Below are 22,335 nucleotides of genomic sequence, written 5' to 3' on the forward strand. Positions count from 1 at the left end.
ACCGGGTGTCGGAGTTGATTTTGGCGAATCTCGGGTAGGGGGTTCCGAGCTGCTAGTGTAAGTACGATGGTAACAAGAGACACAAGGTTTTTACTCAGATTCAGGCTACCTCAAAGTGATAATACCCTACGTTCTGCATTGGATTTTATTGATTGTGGATGGAGTACAGAGTACAAGTGTTTCTACCACAAGATCATCTATGGCCTCTACGTGCCCTACCCCTTGGTTTATATAGGTGTCTAGAGGTCTAGGGTTACAGATATGTCGGCTACGTTTTTAGTAGATCATGGTGTACATGACTTCTGATCTTGGAGCGCGCGCCAAGCCTACGGGAATCCTCTTATGGGTGCGACCCATTAGTGAACCACCATGGGGATCCTCGGCCCGACCCACTGGCCAGGAGATGACGCGGTGAGTACCCATAGTCCAAGACACCATCACCAGGGGCACATTACCTAGCACCACCATACCACCCTCCTCTGGCCCCGTCCTTTCGCCGATGTCCCCTGCCTATGTACCCCGGCGGCGGTGGTGGTCCCCATCTCCTAACCGTGGCTGGGGATGTTCGCGCCGGTCTTCGTCTTCCTCGGTTGAGGCGGTGTCTGAGACCTCATCGGCTTGGGTGCATTGGGGTGGCGACCTCATCATTCCCTTCTCCTCGTGGTGGAGTCTTGGTGGTGTGTTGTGTCGTACTAGATTGGGGCCTTGTGCCCGGATCCGGTTGTCGCAGGCCATCACCGTGGTTTGACGGGTCTATGGTTGCGCTGGCCTTTCTCTGTCGCATGGTTGGCAGGGCGACTGCATGGTGTTTGCTCGCGTGCTTGGTTGGGTTCATCCATGCTCGATTTGGGCCCTGGGGCCGGCTGCTCTGTGAGTAGTGTCGCCATAGACACGGCTAGATCTAGCGTGTGGAGCTCGATGAAGCTCGAGATGAGGGGTGGTGGCCCCTGGCTTCTCTCAATGATGGCGATCACCTATTGTCATGTGAACGTGACGGTCGGATCTGATGTTGGTGTTGTGTTGTGTTCCTACCGGCGTGGTGTCAATTGGAACAGCGGGCAACTTGGGTTGTGTGCCTCCTTATGGTGCATGTGGTCATGCCTCCGGTCGTGCAAGACATGTTCCTCACTCTTTGGATATGCGCAGCGTGGACCTCAGCCATGGCGCATCTGCGTTTTGCTATTCGCGGGTCAATGCAGTGGTGCGCGAGCAGTGTTGTGGCTTGTTTGTGCCTTTGTTGCAGTGGTGGTGGTTGTGCCAACACCGTTGCAGGTAGTCCAGCATGGCGGTGTGGCTATTGTGTCCTTTTGTTCCTCTTGATCTCGTTCACGAGGTTTTCCACTGTTGAATGCAAGGATTGATCTCACAAGCTTCGCATCGGCCTAGGCCCTACCTTGGGTCAGAGGTGGCGAGGCATAACGCTATAGGCAAAAGCTTTAGTGAAATGCATTGAGATCAGAAAGAACACCAACGGCGAAAGCACTCTGCTGGGCCGACACTGACACTGAGAGACAAAAGCTAGGGGAGCAATTGGGATTAGAGACCCCAATGGTCCTAGCCGTAAACGGTGGATATTCTTTGATGGGGGTTGTTGTCAATGATGTTGGTGATGGGGAACGAAGCATGAAAAACAAAAAATTTCCTACAAACACCCAAGATCTAATGTAGGAGATGCATAGAAACTAGAGGGAAGTGTATCTACATACCCTTGTAGACCGAAAGTGTTAGCGTACGTAACGCTAGTCGTACTCTTCACAATCCAATCACGGTCTAGTGTTGAACAGGTTGCACCTCCGAGATTAGCACACGTTCAGCTCGATGGCATCCTCTCCTTCTTGATCCATCAAGAGAGGGAGAGGAGGTAGATGAGATCGGGACCAGCATGGCGATATGGTGGTAGTAGCAGCAGCGGAATTCCGGCAGAGCTTCGCTAAGCGTGTATCAAAGAAAGGTGGGAGCAGTTGGGATAGACGGAGAGCCAGGGTGAAGGAGTGCAACCGCCCGTGCCCCTCCCCACTATATATAGGGGTGAGGGGGAGGGGGCGCCGCCCTAGTCCCTCCTCCAAGGGATGGGGCGGCCCTAGGGGGAGGCTTTCCCCCAAGCCAAGGGGGGGGGGGGCTCCCACACCTAGGGTTTGTACCCCTTTGGCTCATGGGCTTGTTGGGGGGTTGGTGCGCCTGGCCCAACTAGGGCAGGGCGCCCCCCCCCCAGCCCACATGGGTCCCGGGGCTAGCGGACCCACTCCCCCCCTCCCCCGGCAATGGACTCCCGGAATCCTTCGGTACACTTGCCGACATGCCCCGAACTTTTCCGGTAGCCAAAACAGGACTACCCATATATAAATCTTTACCTCCGAACCATTTTGGAGCTCCTCGTGATATCTTGGATCCCATCCGGGACTTTGAATAACCTTCGGACTTTCCGCTATTAATATCTCATTACTACCCTAGCGTTATCAAATGCTAACCGTGTGACCCTCCTACGGGTTCAGAACATGCAGACATGACCGAGACTCCTCTTTGGTCAATAACCAATAGCGGGACATGGATGCCCATATTGATTCCTACATATTTAACGAAGATCTTTATCAGTTGAACCACGAGTCGAGAATTCAGTTAATCCCGTATGAAATTCCCTTTGTCCGGTGATATGTTACTTGCCCGAGATTCGATCGTCGATATCTCCATACCTAGTCAAATCTTGTTACTGACAAGTCTCTTTACTCATTCCGCAATACAAGATCTTGTGACTAAACTCATTAGTCACATGAAGCTTCTTGTGATGTTATATTACTGAGAGGGCCCAGAGATATCTCCCCGTCACACGGAGTGACAAATCTCAGTCTCGATCCATGTAACCCAACAGACACCTTTGGGGATACATGTAGAGAACCTTTATGATTGCCCAGTTATGAAGTGACGTTTGATGGCACACAAAATATTCCTTCGGTATCCGGGAGTGACATGATCTCATGGTCCAAGGAACATATACTTGACATGAAGTAAGTTGTAGCAAATAACTAAACGATCCGATGCTAAGTTTACGGTTGGATCCATAGCAAAAAATGCATCAATAATTCTAAGAGTTTATATTTATTTATGAGGTTCACATGGCGTAAGCATGCAAGCTAATTTGTTGTGCCCGTTTTTTTGTGTGAGGCCATGTTTAAAGTGTGTTAAGAGTTGTATCTACAATTATAAGTTCGCCTATGCATTTAAAACAAAACAGAAGCTAGCCAACTCATCTCCAGAAGGCTCACCCTGATTTGAAGCTTCGTTGGCCATCGGATCTGCATTCTGTCGCATTTGAGCCATCGGATCTTCACACCGGTTAAAACTATTTTTCACCTTGCAGTCGTTTTCATTGTCCAATGACGGGTGGGCTCGCGCGGTGCGCTGGTTGGCTGAGTTGCCTGTTTTCGCGTGCAGGGCGTTTTGCCCAATCCGCACCGCGCGCTCCGCACCCAATCCCCCGTCCTCTCGTCTCACCCCCGCACCAGCCGCCACACAACCCTAGGTCTCCTTGCGCTTCGTTCCCCGCTCGCTCGTCCCTCGGTTCTCCTCATCCCTCCTCTGCTCCGGCTGCTACGCCGCCTCTCCCTCCACAACGCGACCAGCTCGAGCTCCACCTCATCCATCTCCATCTCAAGGAGACGACTGCACAAGACGTCCGGCGCCGTCACCATCGTCCTCGGCACAAGTGAAGCACGGGATGCTCGCTGCGTCGCCGGCGTCCTTTCTCTCGCTGCCACCACCACCCCGACCGAGCCATCCCCGTGCTCTCACTGAGCCTTCCCCTCCGGGCTCACTGACCCAGGTGGCGGAGAAGGAGAGGGTGAGCTCGAGGGGCAGGCAAGGGAGGAGGGCGTGAGCCCTCGTTGATGTGGTCTCCGTCAGAGGCGACGAGGGATGGATCCGGAGGCCGGGAAGCTGGAGGTGGAGGCCGCGGCGGGGCGACCACTGGTCCACGGACCGGGAGGATGACGGGGAGGGGAGGGCGAGTCGCCCCCCACCACCACTACGCGCAGGTACTTCCCCTCCCCTCCTTCTTCCCTTGATCTATCCACTATCTCTCCCCCGCCCTATTTCTGTGCTGGATGAACCCCTCTAATTCATCTCTTCCTATTTTTTAGGTTTGCGTTGGGGATTGATTCCTACTAGTGAAATATGCAAGGGAGCCGACCTACAGGTCAGTCCTTTTACATGACATGCGAAATCTTTAGGCCTTGTTCGGTTACACCCTGCCTGAAGGGGATTGGAGGGGAATGGGATTTGGACGGGATTTGACTTACAGGGGATTCAATCCACTTCAATCCCTATCAAACCCCTTTCAATTCCCTGTCAACCGAACACAGTCTTAGTGGGTTCCTGTTTCAATGCTGAAGAAGCATAACTTCTGAGTGGAAGGATAATATTATGTTTTCCAGTTTCATGTATAGCTTGAGCTCGCGGCAGAGACATGGAAGGTCGGAAAATGAAGATATGGGATGAAGGTGCTCGCACTGAATATATATAGTATTTCTTCTGCACCGAGCCGGATAGTTTAGCTGATAATTTTTTCGTTCTGCAGCCAAGCAATGGAAGATAATGGTAACCAAGGCCATCTTTGTTGGTCATGGATTTAGAAGAAAGCCAACAGAGTATGAAAAGGTTCTCATGGGACTCACCTTGAACTGAAATCTTTGTTCAACCTTGGTATAATTCTGTGATAGAAACCCCAGGTGGTCCAATATTTTGTTTGTTACTTTAGTGCGTGTTATTTTTGGTTTGTTATAACCGAATTTACAGCCTACTATATGTGCATTTCTTTTATTCTGTTTTGGTGGGTTCTAAACTATGAAATTAGGAAACATATAGTTTATTAGTATCACATTTGTAAAATCATGCATATGCAGGAGCTCAGCAGTCTACCGACCTAAATTTCTCCCCAACTTATGTCTTTTTGTTCAGTCAAGAATTTTAGGTTTCCTTGGTCACCACGGCCTCCTCTCTACTTGGCTCTCCTCTATCTTGCTTCTCTATAAAAAAAATGGAAACTACCATGAGAGATAAATGCCAACTGAAAGTTAAATTCTGTTAGAAAGTTAAATTCAGTTAGAACCAAGGTTTTGGTTACCGAATGAGGCATTTTTACCGAGGGGGACTGGTAAACGCGGTTACCACGGTTACCTAGAAATACCGATAAATACCGAGAATATTTCGAACGAATTTATAGTTGAATTTTGAATTCAAATAAGTTAATAAACGAACATTTGAACCAGAGACCTCTCAAAACAGGAAGTAGGTTGCTACCAACACGCCAGAACCAACTCTCATGGCATTAATTAGATCCTACGTACTTTACTACAAATCGAGTGTTTAAATTCAAAAAATTCAAAAAACTGGTATTTTTTGCTTGGTACGTGGATTTACCGAGGGGCGCGGAAATACGCGGTAACCATGGGAAATCTCAAAATTTCGACTGGTAACCAAAACCTTGGTTAGAACTAGTTTTTTGCACGTGTGTTCTTGATTCTTCATGTACGACCACATAGTAGGGACGCAACAAATATTTGTTAGCTAGGTTGCTTGCCTAATGAAGCTCCCATGTGGACCATTTACTGCTATGTGTTATTGGAATTTGTTTGTAGTGTTCGCTCAGGCTAAAGAAATTCATGTCATTTTCCTCCATTTATTTCCCTTTATGCATAAGTGCTACCTTTGGCAATTGCTCTGTCCAGCCTATTAATCACTGAGAAAGGTTTTGATGCAATCTGCTGAATAAGCTCACATTGTTGATTGCAGGATCATAAGATGCTTTTACACATGATTGTGTGATGCTCAGAGACATTTCGCACATAGAAACTTCTTGTGAAGCTTGATTTTATTCAGGTGCCTAACTGACTACCACTTCCTCGGTGTTTGTGCTTACGAGCATGCCGTAAACTTCTTGTGAAGCTCGCTGTTTCATGTGCCTAACTGACTGTCGCTTTCTATGTTCATGCTTATTTGCATCCAGATGGTGATTTTGGGCTGAAAGATTATTGCAAGCTTAGAATCTTTTAAATGTCCTTATTTACATGATTTGTATGATAAACTTCCAAAATATTCATTCAACGTTGCTATTTTTCTTTTCAGAGCCATATAATTTTTTTATAGAAACATGAGCAGAGTAAAATGGACACAGCTTCTGGTACATCTGAGGTATAGAATCGGCAATCTTCATTGAATGTTGTAACATATTTACAACTAGATTCAGTTTTAAATCAGAAATAGAAGTCGTTTAAGTTTCGGATAGTTATATGATGTGCCATGTGCATGCTTTACAGTTACCTTGCAAGTGTCGTGATGTTGCATAGATATTTGTTTATCTATATGAATGTTGGACCCTGCGTGATTGATCTTATTTTGTTCCTATGTGCGAACTAGCTCTCCTTTAGTAGTGTAGTACTTCTATACTAAACTGAACCGGGAATGGTTTGATTGTGCTCTGTAGGACAGTGTGATTTCTTTTCATAGAATGTTGTCATCTATATCTTGCTGAAGTACAGAACTATTGGTTAGTTAATTCTCTCACTCATCAATTTACAAATTCAGTATTTTATTTACATGGGGCTTGGCTGGTTTACGTTTAATTCATGCATCATATATGGTTGTTTAGTTCAGACTTGTGCATGTGCATGCATTGGAATTGATTTAACAAAGATATATCATGATTCTGTACATAAAAATAGTATAAGTATGCATGATCTATGAATAAATGCTCGGATATAGTTAGTCGTGAGATAGTAGGAGTACCATGAGCTTACAACTTCTGGATATCGTTAATACTTAATGGCCTGTAGTTGTTCAAAAATCTGGAATGTCTTTCAAGAACTGTTGATCAGTGTTGCTATGAGTATTTCTTAGAGTTTTGGTTGCATGGATGTACATTAGATTAGCAGAGGTTCTTATTTTACTTTGTCCAGAAGAGGGGTTTTTACTAATTTTTGTTCACAATTTTTATCTAACTTTCTATTAGCACCGACGACCACAATGGGATGGATCAAGCAGCCAAGACTCAGAGTGTGGTCGGGCAGCGCCATGAGGCAGATCTGTGCGGCGCAAGGGGCGGCAGATGCGAAACTGAAGCTTCCCCGCTAACTTCGGAGCAGTCCACTACTAGGAAAAGGCATGCTAGTGGCGCACCAGTTTTGCCTTCTAATGGCGCACTACTGGTGCGCCACTAGCATCACGCCATTAGAATTAAATTCTAATGGTGCACCACTGGTGCGCCATTAGTATCTGGTGTTCTAATGGTGCACCACGTAGTGCGCCGTTAGAATTGCCCACAGTGCGCCGTTAGAATTCCTCCCAGGATAATGGCGCACCACATAGAAGTGCGCCATTAGTAACAATTTTTTTTTCAAATTTCACGCACGCTTAACTTCAGAGTTCTATTCAACCCCAGCAACAACTCACTTCACAGGCACTTGTTGATATATCTAGCATATCAATCCTATTATACCTTGTTGTTGTCTAGGACTTTGTTCATGTTCATGACTAATGAAATTTTGAAAAATATTTCAAACTTCCCGGTCATATTACGTATCATTTTTTGAAAAAAAAATCAAAAATAATATATTCAAAACCAAAAAAAATTCCTGTTACTAGTGGCGCACCACATCCACGGTGCGCCACTAGTAAGTTTGAATTTTTTTGAATTTTTTTGCCTCTAGATCTCGAAAGCCCCGGATGTAACTTTTCGAGTAGATGATTTTTCATATAAAAAACTTTTTAATCCGAGTTCGTATGCAAAAGTTATGCCCATTTTACAAATTTCCAGAGAGATTTTGCAAATAAAGTCGAAATTCATATTTGTAAATTTTCCCAACAACTAGACCACATATCACATGGGAAACTTATTTTCTTTTATTTTTTTTACATTTCCATCATTTTCTTTTATTTTTTTTAAAACTGAAAAGGCGGTCCAGGGGGTGCATTCGGTGTTGGGCCAAGTTAGTAATGGCGCACCGTGGGGTGGTGTGCCATTACTAGTTACCCACGGTGCACCATTACTAGTTTTGAAAAAAAATAAAAAAATGATTTTTTTTGAATTTTTTTTGAAAAAAACTTAGTAATGGCGCACCAGTGGACAGTGCGCCATTACTAGTCCATTACTAACAAATATTTTTTAAAATTTTTTACTTTTTTTTCAAAACTACTAATGACGCACGGCGGATGTGGTGCGCCATTACTATGTCAACTAGTAATGGTGCACTATACAACGGTGCGCCATTAGTAACAATTTTTTTTATGTTTTTTTTAAACTACTAATATCGCACCACACACCAGGTGCGCCATTAGTAATATATTACTAATGGCGCACCAAGACATGGTGCGCCATTAGAATATAATAATGGCGCACCACATGACAGGTGCGTCATTAGTGGCCATTCCATCTATAGCCTTTTTTGTAGTAGTGGTCAATTGAGCAGATGGACACAACGGTACGTAATTCGTCATATTTAGAATAGCTAGGAAAAGTGAAATGTGGTTTTTTTTTAACCTAAGTGAAAAGTGGTTGGTTACTTCTGAAATGGAAATTAGTAAAATCATCAGAAAAAAGTAGTAACTCTTCAGCTTAAAAATTGTAGCAATATTAGTGTTGGTCGGTTGAAGATTGTGAAGTTCAGTCCCCAAGCTCTGAATCATAATCCTGATTAGAGTTCTTGTCATATTTAGAATAGCTTGGAAGCTTATGGATTCGTCGTGCTATTTCTGAATTTTTTTGATTTCGTTCAACAGCGAACCCAGAAGGGGGAGGCTCCTGAATAATTCATAGGACAGCAGCTGAATAATTGGAAGACTCATTTTGTACACACAGGATAGTACAAACAACATAATGCTCAGTCATTTTTGAATTAGGTTCAGATAGGTATGGCTTATGGGTCTTGTACTGATAGTACTAACAATGTTGATTAATCCTTTGATGGAACTTGTTAGCAGCTTTGGCCATATGGTTTGATGTGCTTAAATAATCAATATATGATAGTACTGTGTATAGTATCAGCTGCACTGAAGATATAAATTCTGTTTTGTGCAAGCAGAGTGAGGATTGGTGCTGCCTCCCCTGGTAGGAGCCAAATGTCCTAATCGAACTACTGTCATGGAGAGGGCAATACGTGGATTTGCTTCAGATATTGGAGACAACGCCATTGTGCCGAAGCTTTGAAGCATACGATTTTTACAATCTGTATTTATGGGAGAAAGGATTTGGCATTCGATATGCTAAAAGCTGTCTGAATGTCGAGAGGACGGTATGTGAATCTGGTTTCAATTCTTTCTTTATGAGCTGGTTGTTTCACTAACATGTTCATCGTCTCATTTGTCGTTAAATTGTGGTTGCAGTGGAAATCTATTGTGGATAATACTGGTCTTGCCAGCATTAGTGCCCTACTCTGATAAGGCTGCTGCAGTCTGAACCATTCATTGCCTGGCACGTATGCGCAGACGATACACTGACGATCGCACAAGCACATCAACGTGTACAACAGGTATTTGATGAAGAATTTGAGGCAGGACAATTTGAACCTTGCTAAAGTGCACAACATTAGGCAGTTTCTTTGGGTCGACGGAGAATGTGCCTTTCACAAAAAGAGCTTCAAGGAGCTTGTGTGGCAAAATAATCCGCGAGCAAGCGGCTGATGATGTTAGTTAAACGATGGAGGTGTTTGCGGAGCTTGGTTCAAAGGATCCTCACTTCACATATCATGTGCAGGCCGATAAGGAGGGGAGGATAAACGCACTCATGTGGGCAAATGGGGACAGTAGGCTGGTGCAAAAAAGACTGTAGCTTATTCTTAAATTTTTTGTCTCTATACTGAATTTGATGTGTACCGATAAATCATGTGGCGTGTGAGATCCATCATGCAGTTTAACTGCTAATCCCAATTATGTTATGCATATGCCCTGAAGCTGATATTTTGTGTTCTCCTATACTGAAATGTCAAATTGATTGTGTGTATGATTGGATACTTCTGCAGAAAGTACATTGAACGTGTGAGCATTATGCAGATGGAATTGTACTGAATCAAGTAGCACTGTTTTGAGCTGTAGTTTGGACCTGAACTCCGTTGCATCCAGGATGCATATTAGTCAGAATACGCCCAAGTACAGAATCTCATAGGTGATGGAGCTGTAGTTTTGAGGTGTAGTCAGATTCTTCTGTACTAAAGTATAGATAAGCTGCATCAAGTCGGGCCTGAAGCAGTTATCCCCTGCCTGATCACACTATTCAACATCCATCCATCTTGCTATCTTGGTGCAAAGCAGGACTAAAATGGCTCCGTCCGTCTTCTCCGAGACTGAATCGGCGATTACACAATCGCATGCACTGTTACACACTGTTTTGAAAGTTGCCTGTATTGGGGGCCGGTGATGATCTCGGTGGCCTGAGATTTAGGCAATATAGAGGAAGGGGGAAGGTGTCGAGGTGTACCAGAGAAGATTGGTAGCTGCAACGGTGCGCGCGGAATAAATGATCTGACAAGATGCCGTCAGTACAGAATCTTGAAGATGATGGATCGTATTGTTTCCTTCCTCCCGAGCCGCATGCGACCTGACTGACGCCGTAACTTTTGGTTGTTGTCAGATGTGGGGCATCGCTACTGGATAAAATATCAATACAATAACTATACATGACAAAATACGTGTTAGGTTGGCCATCTCGGGGCGTTGGTACGGCAAGGATAACGAGACCACAGGCGCTCGCACTCACAACAACACTTCCATGTTATATTCTGCCTTTGTCAGTTTGCTCGAGCTTATTTTCACATCTCATCATATTTACACCTCTCCGTCGACTGCCACCTATCATGGAGGGAGATGGCTTGGCCAGGCCGTCAACACCCGTCGGCAACTTCCGGCAGGCGTCGTCCCGTTCTTCCGTCCCTTACTTTGATGCCTTCATGGCAAAAATCATTAGCAGGAGCAAGAAGGTTAAGCACCAATTATGATTAAAGTTTTGTCTCTTTTGTGTACTATGCATGATTGATCTGATTTTGCGGGTCAGCTTACAAATTCAAGTAATACGACTATTGCAATGCATCTTACTACATGTGTATTTATTTGCATTGATATTTTCTCCTCCTTAGGCTCCAAATCGTTTGTGGGTCATAAATTATTGTGCATTATTGATGATTAATTTGCAATTTAAATGACAACAGGGTTATAGTGCAATGGCTTGAAATGTGACCTTCCAGTCAAGAAATTTCCTCTGTGAGAAACTTATGTGAAGAATGATGTAATTAAGTTAGCAATTTACAGTTTTGTTTGATAATTGTAACTGAATTGTCAATGGCCAGTTCTCTCGAATAATGAGTTACTCCCTCAATTTTACAATAGAGATAATTTGTCAAAATTGCGTTTTTGTAATGTTTGTGGTCTTCTCTTTTCTTTTTCTTGATTTGTATTGTATATGCTACTCGCATATTTGAACATGCATAGGGCCTCTTAGTGTTTAACCCTGACTATAAAAATCCATTGATAGAAGCTGGGGAGGGCCGAGATGAACATCCGGCTCCCTGGGTCTAAGCCATCGAGATGGTAGAGACGACGTTTCCATATCATCTACTCCAGCAGCCGGACAAGGCATATAAAAATCATGGATCCTTGCTCCCCAGGCCGCAAAATGATCATAGTGATGTCTACGACCTCCTCCTAGATGTATTAATCTCAATCTCATGTTTGGTTTTCTTCCCTTTTCTCTTCTAATGATGTAATTTCTTTTACTAAGATAACATCATGTTTGTTGTAATGCCTTATTTGATGTAAGATCCCTTTTTTACTTTGAATGAATTTACTGCATATATTTCTTATTTAGTTCAGTTCATCATTCAGAGACGGTGGAATATTTTTGTCCTTCACAGGTTAAATGAGCATTGCGTAGTCCTTCACGGGTTAAATGAGCATTGCGTAAAAGTATGTCTAAGTTCTCTTTCTTCAAGTGCTTCAAGTAAATCAAATTGTTTATTCTGAATTTAATACCTTTTAATAATAATCATAATGAGAGAGGGGTATGCTTCTCTCTCTCTGGGCAAATGTTACTTTAGACAACATGTACTAAGAAATAAAAACTCTGGAAATGTGTTTGAATCGCACAAAAAGAGTTCGTAGTTCTTATTCATACTTGAAACACGTGAGGCACTGCAAATTAAACCATGTTTTTTCTCAAGGCACACATGGATTTAGCAGACCACAACTAAACCGACTGTATATACATGGCTTATCCTTAGTAAAGGAAACTATTTTCATCGCGAACATGGCTTTAGTTGAAGGTTCTTGCAGCATGAAACTACTTTCATCGACAATATGTCTTCAGCAGGTCTCTATGCCATTGGCGCAACGGGTCAACTAGTTGTTATAACACCTGATTCAAGTACGCCGCTTCACGCGTTATCTGTTTGCGGCTTGCATGCACAATTCCGAAAATCCATTCTCGATGGTGAAGCTAGCGTTTACAGGGGCTGCTGCGGCAGCATCCCCTTGTCAGTTGGAGCCTCCAACCTTATCACTGTCACTTCGGATCGCCCTCTGGTGCCGGCGTGAGGGCTGCACGATTTAATGGAACCTGCAGCTCTTGGATATGTGGCTCTTTGGTTCAACCACAAACCCGGCACAAGATGCACCATCTTCCCATTGTCACTTGCGTGGACAAGCGTCTGCGTATACTCTTAGATGACAAAACCTCCCTGCTCCACCATGATCTCGGAGACAACGCCACAGCAACGGAGATAGAGCAGAAGGAGAGACACACCTGATGGAGTCGTCGCCGCCCCCTCGCCGACACCATCCATGAACTCTACGCTGCCGATATGAAGGATCGACAAACATACGATGCCAGCAACTCCGAGACGTTGCCATGAAGGACACAGCCAGCGTGGAAGTAAAGTTGAGGCAGATTTATTCGTTTGGGCGCCGCTTCCACCACCACAACGGCGCACCACGACCTACAAATCAAAACCCTAACTACAGAGTGAAGGAACGGGGTCCCCCTCCCTCCTGCTGCCGGAGCAGCAGCCAGAGGGAGAGGGGCCAACGCACTCACCGGTGGAGATCGGTGGAAGAAGTTCGCCTCCCTAGTCGCCTGGCTCCTGACGGCGGCTAGGGTAGGGAACACGGCGGAGCCGCAACAGGGTAGGTTCCTATTCCTAGTAATGTTAGACATGCCGGCTTCCAAAGTCGCATCATTGGCTCGTTCCGAAGGTAGAATACATCAATGTATTTTACTTTATTTTTCAAGGTCATTTGTAATACTTGGTTTGGTTAAGATATGTGGTCCCTAAGTTTAGGAGGGTCCTGTTCTAAAAAAAATATTTAGGAGGGTCCTGCGGTCAATTACAGGTTGGTCATCCGGCCTATGCGCCAACTGCATGGTTGTCACGTGGAAAGCGAAGCTATAAGAAATCTCTATCACGTATCAGACAGACTTGTTTCGTTTTCTAAAAGTTTAGGGTGGAACTACGTCTTGTATGTTCTTCTAATAAAATATAAAATGGCAAGAGTACGGTTTTTTTTTTTTTTTTGCGGGTGTAAATGGCAAGAGTACGTTAGATTTTGTATATGCGGGATTTGTTTCTGGAATTTTGCAACGAATATCGGTCCCTGACGAACTTTCTTGGCCGTAAATAAAGCGTGCTGATCACATCAACGGAATCCCTGAGAAAGCGCAAGTGATTTCGAACGTTTGAACTTTTGAATCTCGCCCAATTTATAGGCCGCCGCAGCTCATCTCCTCCAATTCATTCATTCTGTTGCGTTGCGTTCGTCTCCCCAACAGCAACGAGAGAGAGCGAGAGAAGAAATGGCCGGAGCGCTCGCGTACGAGGAGCAGCGCCGGAGGCAGATGGAGGAGAACGATCGCAAGCTGGAGGAGCTGGGTCTGCACCAGCTCTCCGCAGCCGTCAGGGAGGCCGCCGGCCGCAAGCCCTCGCCGGTCAGATTGGAGGCCAAGTCTGTGAAGCCGAAGCAGGTGCCGCGGGACGCCCCGGTCCGGCAGTCCAGCCGTGTGGCCAGCCTCCCCAAGCAGCCCAAGTACCGCTACGAGGTACTCCCTCCGTTCGGAATTACTTGTCGCACAAATGGGTGTATCTAGACGTATTTTTGTTCTAGATATATCCATTTCTGAGACAAGTAATTCCGAACGGAGGGAGTACTCCCGTGGTTTCCACTTTTGTTTGCCTTCATTCATTCACTTACTAATCCAACAATGCATCTTCTACTATTAATTAACTTGGTGTCATGCGTGGATGTAGGATGACTACCCAACCTTGGTAGAGAAGAAGAAGATTAGGAGGTACATTCCTCTCCATGCACCGAAACATTTGATTTGATTTGATTTGATGCATACGTACTTACCACACTCTAGCTAGCTTATCTTTATCGATTGATTGTTTTTAAGGAGGGGGAGCAGCACGAGGAGTGACATAATTAATCGAGTGGACGCCACAGACGAGGCCAGACTCCATGCCAACTCCGAGGCCCAGGAGCTGCTGCGTAAGCTGGTGCCCGGCGGCAACCCCAGCTTTGTCAAGCCCATGAAACAGTCTCATGTCACCGGAGGCTTCTGGCTCGTAATTAAGCCCCACTCCCTCTTGCATTATTCACTTCACTAGCTTCCCTTACTGAAACTTTCTCGGTCTCTCTGACTCTTTTTTTTTGAAACAAGTCTCTCTGACTCTAATGATTGTATTACTGAAACTCTGACATTGAATTGTATTACGACCAGGGCCTCCCGTCGCACTTCTGCGGCCTGTATCTCCCGGGGAGTGATGATACCATCACTCTGGAGGATGAGGAGGGCGTCGAGTACAAAACGCGCTACCTCGCGCTTAAGACGGGCCTCAGCGCCGGATGGAGAAGGTTCGCCTTGGACCACAACCTGGTTGATGGTGACTGCTTGGTCTTCGAGTGGGTCGTGTGGAATACCTTCTATGTGAGATTTCTTATTTGTTATTATGCGTTCCGTTGTTAATTTGGAATATTATAAATATTTGATTGAAGCTCAATCATATTACCCCGGCCCTTTGATATAGCCGTTGTTATGTAAATGATGTAGGTCTACATTATCAGACAAAGTTCCTACTACAAATGAATGCCGAATGATGAGGGTGTGATATACTGAGATTCGAAGATTCACATGGGAGCAGGTAATTTGTTCATATTATTGTCAGCATTTGTTGAAAATTTGAATTGAGTATTTTGAAAGTTTATTTATAAGCCCTTTTGTTGTGTAGTAGCCACATGGCTGGTATAATCGTGAAACTTCTGTTTCCGTATGATTTTGCCCACCGTAACTTTGTGTCCTGCATTGCCGTTAGTTGTAAACATGAAAAGAATAACTGTTGGCTAAAATTTTCATTTCTGCAAAACTAGTTAATTACAGGGATGCTAGGGCGTTTATAAAATTAATTTGATATAGTTCTTTTGGGTATGTATAGTATGTCTTAGATGCCTTATGAAATACTCTACTTTTGTTGGCTTGCCCGGTATATGGGCCTCTGGAATGTGTACTCCACTTTTACAAGTTGACCTGTAGTTTTGTGCATCAATATTTATTTTCATAGGAAAGTTATTGGAATGTCTACCACACACACCTTGTTGTGTTTGCAGATTCAAAGAATGATAAGACCACATTTCCTCAACCAAGTTTTTTCTACATTTTGAGTCTTCATATCTGCCCATGAACGTGTCATATCTGAGGGGGATGCTTTAGGTTACTAGTTTGTAGCTTTCTATACATGTTTAGTGTGTTGGTTTGCGATTTGTTGATGACCACCAGCACTTAGATGTCATCTACTTCCGCACTTCACTATTTTCTCCTACCATACATAATTTATTAGCATTGTCTAACCTTAACCTTGTTCCCTTTTACCAAGTTTTATTTGTTTTTGTCAATTAGGTCTACTTGAAGGAATTGGACGACGAGTTTGCAAGTTGAGAAGTTCATGGATTCTCATGGTAGTTATGTTTGGACTTTTATATGGGAACCGATGACATTTGTAAATAATTCATGTTTCCCAATCCTTGTTTCCATCCGACTTTACGTGATTTCCCATTTAACCTACTATCCATGAACACATAAGTTGGGTATTCCTTTTGCTTCTATGATCATACAGACATACTTCCTCTATTTTTCTTTGTAAACCAAGGCCACAAACTCATATTACAGGTACCAAGTTGAAAATTTAATGCCTTGCTTTGTAAACCAAATTTACATTTTGTTTACTGGGATCGTTAATACACCGCACGCATGCAAAAAAAAGAAATAAGAAACTGATTGGAGTGTCCTTATGACTGCATGCATGCAAATATTAAATTGATTGCTAGTACGAGGAAATATTATTAACTTTGGGCAGCACTAGCAATCAGACTACTGATACCTTGCTTCCCATGAGACTAGTCGCCCACGTAGGATTAGAAGCACGATAGTTGTCCAAACTGCTAATATGGCCGATGCATGGTTTGTTTGTTGGGTCGTTAATTAATTGCTTATGCTAATATGGCCCATGTTTTTTTTGAGGGAACTAATATAGCCCATGTTTGTTGGTTTGGGTTGTTATTTCTCCTGTAATTTCCTCCGGTTAAAATGTCCACTAATTTGCTTCCTAATCGAATGCTTCCTAGATTGAACGTTTGCATTAGAATGACAGTTCTAGGATGTTAGTGAAAAATAGTTTCCCATAAATCATGCCAAATATCGTTTATTATCAAAACAAATTCTGGCAAGTTGTGATTTGCTTCCAACAAACAAATATAGGAAAATATTGTTATTGGAGATACAATTTTGTGCAGCCCAACATGCTTAGGTGGCATGGAAGGATTATTGTTTACCGATAAAAGCATCATTTATGAGCATTATTATTTATTGAAGCATCCTTTTATGGTGCAAGGGGAACATATTTTTGATCGCATTGATAGGAATATTTTTGTACCGGCGAAAGCATTATTTCTGTGCTATGGTAGCATTTCATCCGTTGAAAAAATATTTTGATTTAGCAGAAACAATATTCGCATTTGGTGGAAACATTTGCATTTCGCAAATAAATTGTGCGGAAGTAAAACAAGAATATACACCGGCACAAATTTATTCCTTAAGAACAATATACACCTACTTTTGTTTCACAAAACATTAATAATTTAACTTCTCCATAGCCAGCATCACCACGTGTTGAACTAGCCAATCATGGGTGAGGTCCACGCGCATCGGACTTCTTTGTCATCAACAAGGCAACCGCCAACATGCAATGGTGCCTAGCATCTGCATCACACTCAACATTGTGGCCATTGTGCTAGAAATGAAGAAGCATTCTAAACTGGACAGAAAATGTTTGTACAGCAAAAACATCAGTGGCAAACAATGAAGCATGCACTAGTAGTTGTTGAAACAATTTCTTTGTTGCAAGAAGCAAAATGTATGTACAACAATATCATTAAAAACATTAGGGTCTTAATAAATTTTGCTAAAAACAATGCCAGTAAAAGAAGCGACACTAGCCATGGTTGAAGCATACAACACAACTATTTGAACCAAAATGTCTATAATAAAAGAAGCATACACAGGCAATGGTCGAAACAAAAGTCTACTAGCATGGAACATATATGAAACTCAAATTTAGAATCAACTGTAATGCATGGAAACCTCGATGAGAAATGATGAAGCATACAATAATAATGGTTCAATAACTTTAGTCAAAGAAGCTACATTGGTCGTGGTTGAAGCACACACTAATATTGAATGAAGTAGAAACAAATATTGGATGAAGCAGAATGTATATATACAATAAAATAAGCGGATAGTGGCAATGATGGAAGTAGAAATTCACTGCCATGGATATGTTTTCAAGAAATTAAGAGAGAAAGTAGGGAGATCACGTTAGTGCGACCAGCGGGAGTTAGGCTGCCTTACTGTCTTCTATGTGCTTCTTGTAATCCAAGCACAGAATCATGCAACATATGTAGCAAATTCATTGAACATATACAAAATTAGTAGGAGATCTCTAGAATGCTTCAAATAATATAAATACCCCAATGGAAAAAGAACAATACAAAACCATGCTTCCTCCATTATTCATGTAAAACACAATGTTGAGGTTGTGTTGGAAGCACGTTAATGTTGAAGCAATTACTATTATTACTGGAAGCATGGAAGGCATATGCATGTTTATGAAAAAGGGAAGAAACATATCAAATTAGGATGGTAAGCATATCATTAGATAAGTCGACGTGTTGACTCGGGTTTTTTTTACTCAACTTTTTTTGTATATGGAAGCATCTCTAGATAAGGATGAAAGCATCCCATGATTTTATTTGAATAAACCCATAAAATTAGTTGAAATGGTAGATAAGTAAAAAAATGAAGGATTACATATTTCTGATCTTAAAACTAACTCAACCAAACAAATTTGTCTGAACTAAAATGGGCAAAAACATGATATATCATTGATCGGTTTGAATAATATACAATCTAACAATACATGTCGAAGTTGAGAAGAGATCCAAACCTATGGAAAATTCAGGAGCTACGGCACTGGTTGGTCGAGTCGTTCGCGCGGTCACGCCTGATGTTGCCGCCACTGCCAAGAAGGGTAACCCCGGTGATGCGAAATGCCACAACCAACACCCACGGTGGCGCCTAGTGATGTGAACCATCACAACTGACAGGAATCGATTGCAAGATGCAGGGGAAGGTGGAGATGGGGGCAAGCATGGAGCCAGAGAGGTTGCCAGGCATGGTGAGAACGATGGCGCAAGCAATCAATTAGGATTTGTTCAGCATAACCGTGACTGCGTGATTAACATTTTGGTGGGCAGCTTGATACGCCTTTGTCGTATCTACTTTTCCTAACGCTTTTGCTCTTGTTTTGTACTCTAATTTGCATGATTTGAATGAAACTAACCCGAACTGACGATCATTTCAGCAGAACTACCATGGTGTTGTTTTTGTGCAGAAATAAAACTTCTCGGATTTGTACGAAACTTTTTGGAGATTTATTTTAGAATAAATAAAAAATACTGGAACCAAGAACCACCGGAGAGATTGCCCTGGCTGGCCACGATACACCAGGGCGCGCCACCCCCTCCAAGCGCACCCTGGCGGGTTGTGGGGCCCTTGTGGCCCCCCGAACCCTAATTCCAACACTATAAATTCCTGTTTTTGGAGAAAAATAGGAGAGGAAGTTTCATCGCGTTTCACGATACGGAGCCGCCTCCGCCTCTTGTTTTCCATCGGGAGGCCAGATCTGAAGCCCGTTTGGGGCTCCGTAGAGGGGAATCTTCGGTCTTTGTCATCACCAACCCTCCTTCATCACCAATTCCATGATCCTCCCCACCGGGAGTGAGTAATTCCTTCGTAGGCTTGCTGGTCGGTGAGGGGTTGGATGTAATCGAGTTAATTTTGTTAGGGTTTGATCCCTAGTATCCACTATGTTCTGAGATTGATGTTGCTATGACTTTGCTATGCTTAATGCTTCTCACTAGGGCCCGAGTGCCATGATTTCAGATCTGAACCGTTTAAGTTTTGACCATTATATCTATGTTCTAGATCCAATCTTGCAAGTCATATGCACCTATTACGTGTTATGATCCGTAAACCCCAGTGTGACAGTAATTGGGATACTTTCCGGTGATGATCGTAGTTTGAGGAGTTCATGTATTCACTATGTGTTAATGCTTTGTTCCGGTTCTCTATTAAAAGGAGGCCTTAATATCCCTTAGTTTCCTTATGGACCCTGCTGCCACGGGAGGGTAGGACAAAAGATGTCATGCAAGTTCTTTTCCATAAGCACGTATGACTATTTACGGAATACATGCCTACATTATATTATGAACTGGAGCTAGTTCTGTGTCACCCTAGGTTATGACTGTTATATGATGAATATCATCCAATGAATTCACCGATCCAATGCCTATGAGTTTTCCATATATTGCTCTTGCTGAGTTACTATTGCTATTGCTACTGTTACAACTGCTACAAAATTCTTACTGCTGGTACCCTTACCATTGCTACTGGTATCACTTCTATCAAAACTATCATACTACTATGTTACTGATCACTTTGTTGCAGATACTTAATCTCCAGGTGTGGTTGAATTGACAACTCAATTGCTAATACTTGCAAATATTCTTTGGCTCCCTTGTGTTGAATCTATAAATTTGGGTTGAATACTCTATCCTCGAAAAATTATTGCGATCCCCTATACTTGTGGGTTATCACAGCTCCCATCCTTAATTACTGGGCGCATGGATTGGAGAAAGAGAAAAATATTTTTGACCGTGTGATTGAAACATAGTCGATGGTACATGACTGGTCAGACAAATAGAAAAGATCAAACGTGGGAGGGATAGAGTTTCCCATTAACTTTTGTCTCGATTACGATTACTGTTGGTGGCCTTGTATAGATGCAAAATGTATTTTTCATAGTGGCCTTGTATAAGTAAATGGAGGGAGTATTTAGATTTACATCGTGTTTTATGGTTTTTAAATAATATGGTCCACAAGTACTAGTAGATATGTGGTGTGGTTATATTGAAGGTAAGAGGGAGAAGAATGCTTCAATCTTCATCCAATGCCTTGGGGAGGTAACAATAATTTTATTAGAATCTACCACGTGTGCTTTTTTTACACATTGATTCTTATCAAATCTTTAGATGGATATTTGGAATAAAAAGTTGTTTTTAGTGAACTTAACTTTCAAATGCTTATCCTTAAATAAAACTGGCGAGGAGGGTGTCACTTTTGTTGGTAGGTGCCATGGTAGGGGGCGCTATCCGCGAGACATGGGGTCTCCACCATTGGATGAGGGAATGTGGGTGTTGGGGATCGGCTTGGACGGGAACAATCCGTGGGAGGGGCATGATGCGTGTGAGAACAATCTCCACTGTTTGGAAGGTCTAAGTAGTTGGGATCAACTTAGGGGTGCAAGCAATGTGACCTACGGTCTCCCTCATTGGATATGGAAGGTGCAAGTGGCTACGATCAGCTCTTGCTTAGTTTCTTTTATTTCTGTTCCTATAGAAATGAATTCACCATCGTCGGAGGAAGGTCCAAGTGGGATGTTTCAGGGGGAGGGGCATGATCTGTAGGAGGGCCCGGTCGGCTAATCATTGTGCAAGTATATTTTGTCTTGTGTCTCGTTTCATTTCTTTGGCAAACAAATTTTGAAAATTGGGCGTCATGGTTCTGAAAAATGTTGCATTAACATGTCTGCAAGTTTTAACTTTTGGCTTTGCTCTCAAATAGTGGAATGGACACTATTTTAGCTCCACACAAACACTTTTCACACAATGGACATTCTCTTCCATTTTCATCTCTGCTAAGCCATATGACATACACTTGTGAATATAAATCTAACTTGTGCAACTCAGCTTTTATAGGGGGGTAGGGGGCTTCACAGGAGGGGGCATGATTGATGATCCACTTCACATGGCACGACCAATGTTGGATTGGGGAGTGGCAAGTGACATGAGTCAGTTTGAATGGGCACAATCCGTGTGAGGGCCAAGGTCGACCAAACGACCGTCGTTGTAATTTTCCATCATCAAAAAGAAAAGGCACAGATACATTACTTCATTTCAGTATGAGGATCCAAGCCAAGCAAAAACTCGTAAGGTAAACAAATGGCAGAGATGTGTTATTCTTGGATTCTGTTTGAAGTTGTTATGCTAGTGCATGTTGGCCTTCTTGGAGAACAACACAGAGTGGATGTTGGGCAACACGACAGTGTGGGCGATGGTGATGCCGTCAAGCAGGTTGGAAAGCTCCTTGTCGCTGCGAGTGGTGAGAAGCAGGTGGGGCGGCATGATGTGGGTCTTGTTGTCCTTGGCCGCATTGCCCACCAACTCCAGCATCTCTAGTTTAAGGAGAACACCGAGACGAGATCAGTTACCACTTTGTTGAGCATGAAAAGAACATGAATGTACGAGATCGGCCGTTGGTTGGTTACCTCGGCAACAAGGTATTCGAGGACGGCGGCGAGGTGGGTGGGGGCGCCGGAGCCGACGCGGTCCGCGTAGCAGTCCTTCTTGACATAGCGCCTGATGCGGCCGACGGGAAACTAGAGTCCAGCCTTCATGGACCGGGTCACCACCTTCTTTCGCTCGCCGCTCTTCCTCTTGACCATCTGCCCTCCTTCTTCGGCGAACTTGAATCTCTCGAAATGTGGGTGCCGACGCTGGTGGAAGTGAAACGAGGGCACCGCTTATATATGGGGAGGTGCTCCGTAGTAAGGGGAGCGATTCGCATGACGTGCGGTCACCACCGTAGGATCTGGGAGGGCGGGCGGCAGGGAACGACTCGGAGGGGCACGATCCGCGGGA

General features: G+C 43.6%; 2 protein-coding genes and 2 long non-coding RNA genes across 4 annotated transcripts; 3 read left to right on the top strand and 1 right to left on the bottom strand.

The window, feature by feature from the left end:
• The first annotated feature begins 3,488 nt into the window (after nt 1–3,488).
• Nucleotides 3,489–7,440, top strand: LOC123067054 (uncharacterized). Its single transcript, XR_006431510.1, has 8 exons — nt 3,489–4,028; nt 4,134–4,189; nt 4,428–4,493; nt 4,571–4,650; nt 5,785–5,871; nt 6,118–6,183; nt 6,476–6,538; nt 7,001–7,440. It is a non-coding gene; the product is annotated as an uncharacterized lncRNA (long non-coding RNA).
• Nucleotides 7,441–8,448: 1,008 nt separating this feature from the next.
• Nucleotides 8,449–9,930, top strand: LOC123072875 (uncharacterized). Its single transcript, XR_006435460.1, has 3 exons — nt 8,449–8,896; nt 9,069–9,278; nt 9,370–9,930. It is a non-coding gene; the product is annotated as an uncharacterized lncRNA (long non-coding RNA).
• A 3,847-nt stretch (nt 9,931–13,777) lies between these two features.
• On the top strand, nt 13,778–16,166 carry LOC123067055 (B3 domain-containing protein Os06g0194400-like). Its single transcript, XM_044490015.1, has 6 exons — nt 13,778–14,065; nt 14,274–14,314; nt 14,420–14,591; nt 14,747–14,953; nt 15,077–15,167; nt 15,920–16,166. The coding sequence occupies exons 1-5, from the start codon at nt 13,823–13,825 to the stop codon at nt 15,110–15,112; spliced, it is 699 nt and encodes a 232-aa protein (XP_044345950.1). The 5' UTR covers nt 13,778–13,822; the 3' UTR covers nt 15,113–15,167; nt 15,920–16,166.
• Nucleotides 16,167–21,681: 5,515 nt separating this feature from the next.
• LOC123067056 (protein H2A.5-like) lies at nt 21,682–22,139 on the bottom strand. Its single transcript, XM_044490016.1, has 3 exons — nt 22,107–22,139; nt 21,963–22,073; nt 21,682–21,858 (listed from the first exon to the last, which is right to left on the bottom strand). The coding sequence occupies exons 1-3, from the start codon at nt 22,137–22,139 to the stop codon at nt 21,682–21,684; spliced, it is 321 nt and encodes a 106-aa protein (XP_044345951.1).
• Nucleotides 22,140–22,335: the final 196 nt, after the last annotated feature.

Source organism: Triticum aestivum, chromosome 3B (assembly GCF_018294505.1).
Source record: "Triticum aestivum cultivar Chinese Spring chromosome 3B, IWGSC CS RefSeq v2.1, whole genome shotgun sequence".
NCBI lineage: Eukaryota > Viridiplantae > Streptophyta > Magnoliopsida > Poales > Poaceae > Triticum > Triticum aestivum.

Excerpts from the sequence above, each read along its gene's own strand:
- LOC123067055 (XM_044490015.1), top strand. The coding sequence starts at position 13,823 with ATGGCCGGAGCGCTCGCGTACGAGGAGCAGCGCCGGAGGCAGATGGAG. Across the intron at positions 14,315-14,419 it reads GAGAAGAAGAAGATTAGGAG|GAGGGGGAGCAGCACGAGGA; the intron begins GTACATTCCTCT and ends ATTGTTTTTAAG. Across the intron at positions 14,954-15,076 it reads TCGTGTGGAATACCTTCTAT|GTCTACATTATCAGACAAAG; the intron begins GTGAGATTTCTT and ends TAAATGATGTAG.
- LOC123067056 (XM_044490016.1), bottom strand. The coding sequence starts at position 22,139 with ATGGTCAAGAGGAAGAGCGGCGAGCGAAAGAAG. Across the intron at positions 22,074-22,106 it reads AGAGCGGCGAGCGAAAGAAG|TTTCCCGTCGGCCGCATCAG; the intron begins GTGGTGACCCGG and ends GCTGGACTCTAG. Across the intron at positions 21,859-21,962 it reads TCGAATACCTTGTTGCCGAG|TTGGTGGGCAATGCGGCCAA; the intron begins GTAACCAACCAA and ends GAGATGCTGGAG.